Here is a 10401-nt window from a genome sequence, read left to right as displayed (position 1 = left end):
GAAAGACTTCTTTGCTTATCTTATTTTCTCCTTTGGAATCAAAGATGTTCCTTTAAAAGTGAAACACTACAGAGTTGCAAAAATTTGAAACAGTGTGAGTAAGCATCGTTTTGCAGCTTCTTTGATGGAACTGGTCATTTTTTTTTTATTTTTACAGTATTCTGTAGCTGACTTACATGTACATGATTTATTTGGAAGGGAGATCTTTCCAAACTCCCCATGAACAGTATGAAGGCAGAAAACATTATTATCCACTCGCTTTTTTGAGTTAAGTGAATGATATCCTCTATTTTTCTTTACACAAGGATCTGAAGGCATTCTGTACCGAGAACACTGACTTCAAATTCTAGGCAAAACTGAACTTTGTGTGGAATATCCCCACCACCCTCCACATCACAAGCAATACTTTAAGAATGAGATGCTGAACATGTAGAATAATCCATCTCCCTGTCAGATGGTTGGATGTTGTGTGGAAGATCTTAAGAACTGCTTGATCCATTCATGAGGAAAATCAGATGGAAGTGTGGCATTTCAGGGAAACTTTACTTTGAAAATTACAACACTAGTACACAGCTCAAGTTTTACACATTTAACATCTGCTTTTTGAAAGAAATGTTAACAATTTTGAAATGAAATTAAACATTGTTTTAACTTTTCCTCACAAAAGCATAAAAGTCATGGAAGGAAAAACTTAACAGGCAACAATAAAAAAAAGGTAAAAACAACTTTTCCTTTTAGTAGTCCTCTGGTAGTAAAGATAGAACAACTTCCACTTTTCTCTTTTTTTTTTTTTTTTTTTGAGAAGTAATTGTCTTGGTCCAAAAGTTTAAGAGTGTTTTTAGTATCTGCTTCTGCCTCCACCTCTATCGGATCTGCTTCCACCACGGCCACCACCTCTGGGTGCTCCGCGGCTTGAACTACTGTAAGAATCACGAGGAGGTGGATAGCCCCTTTCCATGGATGGGGGAAGACCCCTGTCTTGTCTTCCAACACGATCACGGCCACTTGAGTAGACATCACTTCTGCTGCTTGAGTAACTTTCTCGGCTTCCATATCCATCTCGTGTGCTGCCGTAATCATCATATCGACTGCTTCCACCATAAGATGGCGGGGGCCCTCGTGCAGGTGGAGCACTACGTGAGTTACCTGCAGGGTCAATGGTCAGGTAATATGGCAACACCATAAGATATATATAACAATTTCAATCTGAATTTACAGAATTGCTGTATTAAATGTTTACGGCTACTCTTTGGTGTGTACTGAGATGTTTTTAATATAATCTGCCACGTTAATGGTATTTAAAGTGGGGACTGCATATCAGGCAGTGAGTGGATTTAAAGACTCTGAAGGAATGAAGACGGTGTTTATTCAGGCAGGCTCTTTACTGGGTATTCCAGAACAGCTTGTTATTTTAGAGAAGAAACTCAGTCATATTTTCCAGTGATAGTTGCAATTTTGAACTGTAGACTTTGCTTCTTTAGCTTATAGCTTATTTAACAAGATGATCAAACGATAACCAACAACTGCACTGTCACTTTAAGTTGGGGGAAAAGTGTGCCACTTCCCCCTAAAACACGAGCCATCTAGTAAAAGATTTTATGACACCTGTACAAATTACTACATGACCCTCAAAATGGATTCTTACCATAGCTCTCATACGAATCTCTGTAAGAACCTCCACTTGGATGATCTGAGTAGTCTCTGTCACGTCCACCACCGTATCCATCACGATCACTGTAGGAGGAAAGACTACTAAGACTTAGTACAGATCAGTGGGATCACAGCAAGAACAAAATGACATGGAGAAAAATCCAACAGTAGGTACCTATATCCTCTAGAGGGGTATTCGTCACGTGAACTGGAATGACCATAATCACGATACGCATAGTCTCGTGGAGGTGGCGCATAGTCCCGTGTATCTCTGGAACTAGGATAATCTCTGCTTGAGTAACTACAAAGAACAAGAATTGAGATGTTAACTTTATGTCAGGGATCAAAGTCCTTCTCTGAACAACAACAACAACAGAAGTCAAACTAAATTAGTAAAATAATTTACCCGTCTTTAGTGCTGTAGCCATCATCTCTTGGAGACATGTAGACATCTCTTCGTGACGGCATCGGTTCTCTGCGTGGAGGACCACCGTAACTGTCTCTTCCACGTGACACAGGAGCTTAAGAGAAACAATCCAAATTTTTTAACATTTAGCATTTAACCACCCAGAAGACTCTCACGGCAAGCTTTAGCAGACTGTCTATAGCAATTAAAACATGTCTGTAAGCAGCACTAGAAGGAACACACTCATCAAATCACACAAAATTGTTCCAAACAGCTATACAACTATAGTGGTATGAATAGATAGGTTAGAAAAACAGTACACTATCCCACAGCAGACTGAAGTTAGAATCAATGATTTGCAACAGTTCCTGAAGAAAGGCTAAGGTGCTACAGCTAAGCAAGCAACAAAATAATAAAAATTACCTCTTCCTCCCATACTACTGCTACGCACTGGTCCTGAAGGTGCAGATCTTTTAGGTGGAGGGCCTCCACTTCGTGGAGGTGGACCTCTCTTCATAGGAAGTGGCCCTCGAGAAGATCCTAAAAGGATAAGTCACGAACCAACTTGTTATTTCTGTGACATTCACCTGTACACCCCTGAAGCCTGAACTACAATAACCTAGGCACTGTTATTACCGCTGTGTGATCAACAGTAAACCTCTAAAATTAGACCTCAAAGCCTTCTCCTGTGTTTTGGCCACGACTAGATGCTACTGGCAGAACCGAGAGCCCACCAAGTTAAGTTTTCCATAGCCTAAATTCCTGTCAAGAACTGTCTTTCAGAACTTATCCAAAAGCCACAGGGTGTGACACACAGGAGAAAGACAGCTGATATCTGTAATCACCCACAGCTTAAATGCTCAACAAGTTACTGTTCTCAGAAGACAAGAGCCACTTGGGAAGATGTACTAGAAAAGATCCTACAGAGAGGGAACGGAGACACTATAGAGTCTGCAGAACCAACTACACAGACTCTTCAAGACAGCAGTTTTCACTATTTCCAGGTTTTTTTTTCTGCATTACAGCTTTTACTGTTTTACACCTCAGGTGCTGCTTGCTTTTCCTTTTAAGCAACAGTTTTGTTTTGATACTGAAAAGTCTCTGAATAAATAGCTGTATCTTAAATTAATGAATATCCAGTATCAAGTAATATACTATCCTTCCACTTCAGAAAGCTTCAACTGAACACACTACCATTTTCTAACAACAAACAAGGCCTAGCTTCCCTAACTCCCACTATGAGCTGGAAGGATCAGTCCTAGAATTTAGTAAGTACAGACCTCTTGCTAGTAAGAATGAAAGGCAGTTCCCTTTCCCTGGTGGAAGAGAATAGCTTTTTCAACTTGAATACCAGAAAGCTTCCTTTCTCACGTGCAGGGCAGGAGTTTTGCTTTTCTTTCATAGCCAAAAGTCAAGTGGAGTGTTAGTTGTAGAAAGGAATCTTCATATTTGACAGCCTTTTCTTAAGGTGTACTTGACTAATCAAAAATTTGACTAAACTGCCGAGGTCATATTTCATCATTTTAATAAAGAACAAGGAGTGCACTATTCAGCTGTTTGACTTTTTTTCCAGTAGGATTATTGTCATCTTCCAATGAGATTGTCTTGTATGTTGTCCAAGTATATAATGAGAGGTAAATACATACCCAAGTGACTCCCTCTTGAAGGTGGTCCTCTCGCGCCACTTCCGCCTCTTCCACCTCTAAGGCCCCTGGGAGGACCTCTGCTTCGTGGAGGGGGTGGCGGCCCACGCCTACCACCACTTTCAAAGGATGGCTTGGTTGCTTGTTCCACTTTAATTGCTTTCCCATCTAATGACTAAAGAAGAAGCTGCTTTACTTACTGCTCAGTCATGTTTGATTTCTTAAATTAAGCCCCTTTTGCTTCACTATTAGAGGGCTTCCATTTTATAAAGTTAGAGCAACTCTAGAACTGATTTCAGTCTTCAGTAATTAGTCCCCATGTACTCAGCGGCATGTTGGGCCTAATTTCTAAAGTACTTCATTCTTGTGGTATTGATGAAAAAAAATACAGAGCAGCATCAGAAAGAACTTTCAGTGAAAACACAAGTGTCCAATGATTACGGCAGCCCCATGTCATTTATTCTGTAAATGAAACACGATTTATGATCTCCAATTTACTTTCAATTGCCACGGACTTTTGTACCAAACTAGGACTGCACCAGTAGTTACAGGATTAAGCTGAAGATATCTTAGCTTCAGTTGGGGTTTCTGGCAATGGGGAGGCCGTTTAGTACATTGTCTTGATGTCCTGATAAAACGGTGATCAGTGAAGTATTTAGAAGTAATTTCAGCATCTACAAAGCAGACTGCGTGTGATAATTCACCCTCTTTCTACTGTTTCAAGCTGGGTTTTCAAAAAAGGTGACTGTTACCTTTTACTCTATTACTTGCTGTTCCAGGGTGGAGGTGCTTTGTGGTTTGGTTTTTTTTGGTTTTTTTTTTTTTTTTTTTTTTGTAGAAGTGGAAGCTTTTTCTGGAATACAGACCTGCTGTAACAGGAATTCTGCAGCCAACTATTATACCTCAAACATGAGCAGGTGGTAAGACATATTGAGTAACTCAACCTAATTAATCAAATTTCTGTATAAATCTTTCAGACACCACACATTTGGTAATTATAGCAGAGCCAAGATCACAAGCTCAGCTGAAGTTAGGTTACTGTGCATCTATCCTGGCAAACATTGTTGATTTGCCTTTTTTAGCAGTTAAATATCTAACTCTGCTATGACAACTAATAGATTATATAGGCAAGAAGTGTTGCTTATTGCACTTCTTTGCTGCAATAAATGAACAAGAACATGACTGCTAGTAATGACTTACTCTGAATAGTGATAATTGTTTTACTGAGGTACCAAATCTTTTTTGTTCTCCACTGAAGCCTAGCCCTCTCTGAAAACATCCACTTTAGTAGTCATGTATTCTCCCACTGTATATAGGTATAGCTACTGTTTGAGAAACCTGTGTGCATATCCACAGGTCCAACTTGATCCATTGTGAGGAAAAAAAGTTAAGAAATGCTAGTGAAATCATATCGGTCTTGGCTTTGACTTAAAAATATTTTACTTATGAAAGGTTCCTGAAAAAGCCTTTCAGCACAACAAGCTGAAACATTCCAGGTGTGAGCATTAGTACTTCTCATCACTGGAACTTCTGTTTGTATTATTTTGCCATCATCATCATTCATCTGTCTCAGTCATCCTTCTCAAAATAGGAACAGTGAGTGGGCTTGAAGCCTTAAGCTTTGCCATCATGACAACCACTGCTATCCTCAATTTCATGGCAGATTCCTGACAGCTTATTTGAAGTTTGGAAACCAAACACTATCCCCTTCTGCTAGCATAGGTTCTGAAAACCTGCACGCTAGGTCCAAGTTGTTTCCTCTTTTATGTAGGAGGTAGTTTTCCTTATCATTTCTCCTCCTATCTCCTTCTGCCTTGCACTTAGGCATCTTACCCAGGCAAAAGATAGGTTCCTTTTGAAACTGCTTTATGCAAGCAGACTTAAAAAGCTTTGCCTAAGGTCCAAAAGCACCTTTCATTAGGTCTGAGATTTTTTTTTTTGTTTACCAGAAGATATTTGTCAGAGTTTGTCCTATTTTAAAGCAGAGGGGACAATTTCATTTTACAGATTCTTACATCAGAAAATAAAGGTTTCATCTCACTGAACAGATAAAATTCATACAAGCCATCACAGAGTAAGGAATTTTTTTCTATGAGCCCAAAGAGCAGCTGTCAACACGAACACTCATTAGTTGGTGTTTATAACCTTGATTCAGAGTGTTACAGTAGTGTTTTCAATATGATATAGGCACCATAGAGTAAAGTCACCTTGGTGCTAAAAAACAGGAAAGTCATTTAAGATACGAGTCATATAAGGATAATAACAGACTGGCAATCACAAAAACTCCTATATTTGGAATGAACAATCTATACAGCTTTGCCAGGTGAGCCAATGAACCTTAACCAAACAGAATTAGAAAACTGTCCTGCAAACTGTTCCATGTTCCAACAGAGAAGATGAATGAAATCTTGAAAGCTTTGGGAGTGAGAAGAAATCAAATATTCTGAAGAAACTGTTACAGAAACTTGCATGGAACTGCAACCTAACACACCACATAGGGCGTTCCTCTCCAATGGATCATTTTACTGTTGATGCTGCAGTGACTCCATCATCTCTGCATGTTCCTTGCTGGCACATCAAGGTGGGCTTCTTTTACCAAACATATTCAAGAACAGAGTATCACTTTGTATCAGGCTGAGCTTCAATGTATTGTACCATTTCTTCACCAAAAGAACTGGAAACACTTTCTGTTGATCAGAGAAAGACAACCTTCTGTAGCGCTGAGTACAGTTTAGACTGGATTGTAGTATTTGCTTCCAACCTCTTAATACAGTCCAGCTGGCTTGGCAGGTCTACACTGGAATTAAATCTTTGGCTTGCCCAAGATGTTTCCTCTAAGGTCATATTCTCTCTTTAATTATCTATTTTGTCCTCAGAACTTAAAAATCAAAGGATCATGAGAAGAGCCTACCCGCACAGAATGTCCATTTGCAGACTTGGAGTATTCACACTTGTGTCCAGATAAGCATGTGCATTTCATTACATCAGGATGCAGACTTGACCACCATGCAATTAAGGCGGTTCTTAAAGAAGGTTAATAATTTGCTATGATAAGGTGCTTCCAACATTTCTTGTGTGCTGCTCAGACATGCTAACATTGATCCAATTCTGCAGAGAAAGTAATTTAAGTGAAAAATCTCCACCCCCGCTCCAAAACCATTATTTCCTGACCTCTTTTTGCAGGACTGGAATTACTCTTGAACAAGCAAGCTTAGACTAGTCTATGCTTGTCCCATTTTAGAACAAAATATAATTAATCCCCTTTCTTCCCCCCACCCAGAAAGGAGCAAAATATTGGATACAGATTTTTCACAAACCCTTGCTGAGCAAAAAATCAGATGCAAATTCACTCTTGCAGAATCCAAGTTGGCCTCTTCTACTGGCTGCAACTTTGAACTCCTTTGGAATAACAGAATGAGCAACACACTGGTGATGCAGAACTCTTCCCCCTGCTAGATGGGTTAAGACCTTACAGACTGCTTGAACTATATGGTCTGCACAGTGCTTCTGCTGCTGCTGCTTAAGTGCCTGAAATTCTCATGAGCACTCCAATCCATAATTTCCAAATGAACAGAAAAACTCCAAGTTCTCATTTATTACCATGATCTCTTCCCACAGCATGCCTCAGACATCGCTCCTCCTCAGATCTCAGATGCAGTCTTTAAGGTACAAGCAGTACTTAGTGTCCAGAAGGCTTTCTGAAGATGAGGACAAGAGACTACCTAATGAACATCTTCCTTATCTTTCACATTCATGGTTGAATCAAGCTTGACCAGTACAGAACTGGAACTATACACAACAGCAACTAAAGGTTTATGTTAAAAAGGTCATTGTAGGTCAAATCCCGAGTAAGGATGTTCCTTTCATACGCTATTCACTGTTCAAATTTCAAAGCAGATGAAGGCACTTTGATTTGTAGCGTTGAAGACAGAAACCGTGAGAATGATGATCCGTAAGTCAGTACTTTCTTGCATTTCTTGAGTGATGCAGATGGTGCATTCCGAAACATGTAGACATTACCTCAGCCACATTCAATCCCATTTAGCTACTTGACTAACCGTTACTTCCCTGAATGTTTCCAATGTGACCAAACACATGCCACAACATTCAAGATTTAGAACAGCTGGTGATTACTTTCAGAGGGATTTTCATTTGAAAGCTGCACTCCACAAACACTTAGGATTAGCGACTGAACTCCTTTCTGTCTGACAATTAACTGCTGGTGCTTGAAGTTACCTTATGTGAGGGTTCAGCGTAATGACTACTTCAGAGGAAATCAGTGTTTAAGAACTGCAGTAAATAAGTCTTCAGAACTGTAGCAAACTACACAACAGAGAAATAAATTCAATAGAAGGAGCACCCTTAAGGATGTTTAGGCTGGTACAGAAAGGATATTATCTGACTTGTCACTCTGCCTTGACAAAAACTACTGAACTTGTTTAAAAAGGAAGCAAGTCTCCAAAGAAAATAACTAATCGCCATGAGGTTGCTCTGAAGCACCCAGAAAGTAAGTGCACATAGCAGAAAACCTTCTATAACACAAAATAAGGAAGTTTTACTATTTGTGTTCACTGCGAACACTACAGCACACTTCTTATTCCCAAAGTGCAAACACTCGTTATGCTTTACTTACTGACAGCAATAACAAACATTTTTCTTTCACTTTGACATCTTACACTAAGACAGCTATCAAAATCCCATGTGTTAATTAATCAGAATCAGTAGGTTTCTTCAACCTACATGAATAGCATCTCAGAGACACTATTTAGAAAAAGGCCAATGCAGCGTGACCTTAACACGACCATTCAGATATGCATGAAAAGACCAGAGTCTGGAAGTCAAGTTAACTGAGAAGACTGCTTTCACTGCCCAAAGAGACAGCACCTCTATGAAGATAAGCAGCTGTAAACCCTGAAGTTCCAAACTTGCATCTAGCTTTTCAAACACGTGCTAGAACAGACACAGATCACAATAGCCTACAATCCTTTGACAAACTATCCTGGTATTTATCTCAGAACTTTTGCTCCAAATTATCAGGTTTTTCTTTTTAAAGACATTCCATATGCATTAGATTTTTATTTCCTCTTAAAGTTATATCACTGCACTGTAGGGTGTAAACAAGCAAACTCAATCCCTGGCTAACTGCAAAGCTATTTCACATTAACTGGCAAGATGCTCCTCATACATGCCAAATATATTGGTGATGCAACTCACAAACATATGAGGGTATCTTCAGATTACTAGATAGCAAATCAACACTCCAGCACAGCAGGGAAGTCACATGAAACCCATATTAAGGGAAACATCAATAGTTTTCAGGTAAGTCACTTCCCCAAAGTGTAATTTACACAGTATTGCATTCAAACATAACAAAACAAAAACATTATAGGAGACATGAAAGAATGAATAGCTGATTACCAGAAAGCCCTCCATCATCAATTAAAAAAAAAAAAGGAGAAAGAAAAAGAAAAATTAGTATAGCTGACTGTCAGATTTCACTTTCTACTGTCAAATCCATAATCAGGTGAAAGTGATTCCAGCTTCTTGGACACTGAGACATTTTGCCAAATTTCAAGCTATAACTTGTCTCCAGGATTCCTAACTCATAATTAACTTTTATTACTAGTTAACTTACTGCAAAGATCAGTATTGCTGGTCAGCAGCAACGGCAACATGTAATTGGTCTGAATTCCTACCTTTCCATTCATATCTCTGGCAGCATCTTTTGCATCTGCTGGACTCTCGAATGTGACAAATGCAAATCCTCTGGACTTGTTGGTTTCACGGTCTTTCATCAACAGGACTGCAAAAATAAGAGTCACCTTACTTTTACCTGTAATTAGGTAGCAACATTTAACATTTATTTATGCTTTTAAGCTCAGAACTTCTTAGAGGACATGAAAGCACCATCATTTCAGATGATCAATGCCAAAAAGGTCATCACAGCTACATTGTGCTTTTTTTTTGGTGTCTTATTATTATAAGTTTTTTTCTTTTTACCTTCCACAATGCGTCCATATTTGCCAAATACAGCCTCAAGGGCTTTTTCATTTGTCTCTGTGTTCAGGCCCCCAATGAACAGTTTCCCGGGACGATCTGCTTCAACCATTTTGATTCCGCAAATGACCTATTAAAAGCATAATATTGTTATTAACAAAATATTAGACTACAACAGAGACTTCCATACCACCTCACAGCATATTAATAACTTTCTTCCTCAGAAGTGCAAGCCAATTTTCTTGAGCAAGATGTCAAGGAAGAGATTCGAGGTATAAAGAACACTAAAAAATTAAAATTTTTAGACTGAAGCAACTAGAAATACTACTGCCTTCAGTTACTTCTTCACATTATATAGTCTATTTCAAATAAATTAACTTTATAAAAGTGGAACAAAGCACTGATGAGCACTCTCTTAAGATTAAGTAGTATCAGTGAATGTGAAAACTCTTTCAGGGCTACTGTCTGTCCTTGATGGTAACCCTAGCACTCCCCCTCTCTAAACTCTGCTATAAATGCTCCAAGAAATTTACTTAATATATCAAAACAATACCAAAAATATTAACTTTAATTTAGAATATTTGCCCAAGCTGACTTTAAAGTCATTTTTTAAACTACTTAAAATACATCAACGTAACGCCAAAGTCCTGGCCTAAAGAAAGCATCAGCCTGAGCTGATGGATACCAGACTACCACTGGTCCGTT

General features: G+C 38.9%; 1 protein-coding gene across 3 annotated transcripts; it reads right to left on the bottom strand.

Annotated features, from left to right (window-relative positions):
- Positions 1-522: 522 nt before the first annotated feature.
- On the bottom strand, positions 523-9823 carry RBMX (RNA binding motif protein, X-linked). Of its 3 annotated transcripts, none has more exons than XM_010078288.1 (8): positions 9700-9823; positions 9396-9502; positions 3703-3874; positions 2480-2596; positions 2057-2171; positions 1826-1951; positions 1646-1749; positions 523-1146 (listed from the first exon to the last, which is right to left on the bottom strand). In XM_010078288.1, the coding sequence occupies exons 1-8, from the start codon at positions 9806-9808 to the stop codon at positions 839-841; spliced, it is 1158 nt and encodes a 385-aa protein (XP_010076590.1). In that variant the 5' UTR covers positions 9809-9823; the 3' UTR covers positions 523-838. The 3 variants fall into 3 exon arrangements, with proteins under 3 accessions (XP_010076590.1, XP_010076591.1, XP_010076592.1); XM_010078289.1 differs by having other exon boundaries at positions 1646-1734; positions 9700-9822; XM_010078290.1 differs by having other exon boundaries at positions 1646-1734; positions 3712-3874; positions 9700-9821.
- Between the last annotated feature and the right edge of the window lie 578 nt (positions 9824-10401).

This window comes from Pterocles gutturalis, unplaced genomic scaffold, assembly GCF_000699245.1.
Source record: "Pterocles gutturalis isolate BGI_N339 unplaced genomic scaffold, ASM69924v1 scaffold44348, whole genome shotgun sequence".
In the NCBI taxonomy this organism is placed as follows: domain Eukaryota; kingdom Metazoa; phylum Chordata; class Aves; order Pterocliformes; family Pteroclidae; genus Pterocles; species Pterocles gutturalis.
This window is presented reverse-complemented; position numbering and strand designations above follow the sequence as displayed.

Excerpts from the sequence above, each read along its gene's own strand:
- RBMX (XM_010078288.1), bottom strand. The coding sequence starts at position 9,808 with ATGGTTGAAGCAGATCGTCCCGGGAAACTGTTCATTGGGGGCCTGAAC. Across the intron at positions 3,875-9,395 it reads CCAGAGATATGAATGGAAAG|TCATTAGATGGGAAAGCAAT; the intron begins GTAGGAATTCAG and ends CTTCTTCTTTAG. Across the intron at positions 1,147-1,645 it reads AGATTCGTATGAGAGCTATG|GTAACTCACGTAGTGCTCCA; the intron begins GTAAGAATCCAT and ends TTGACCCTGCAG.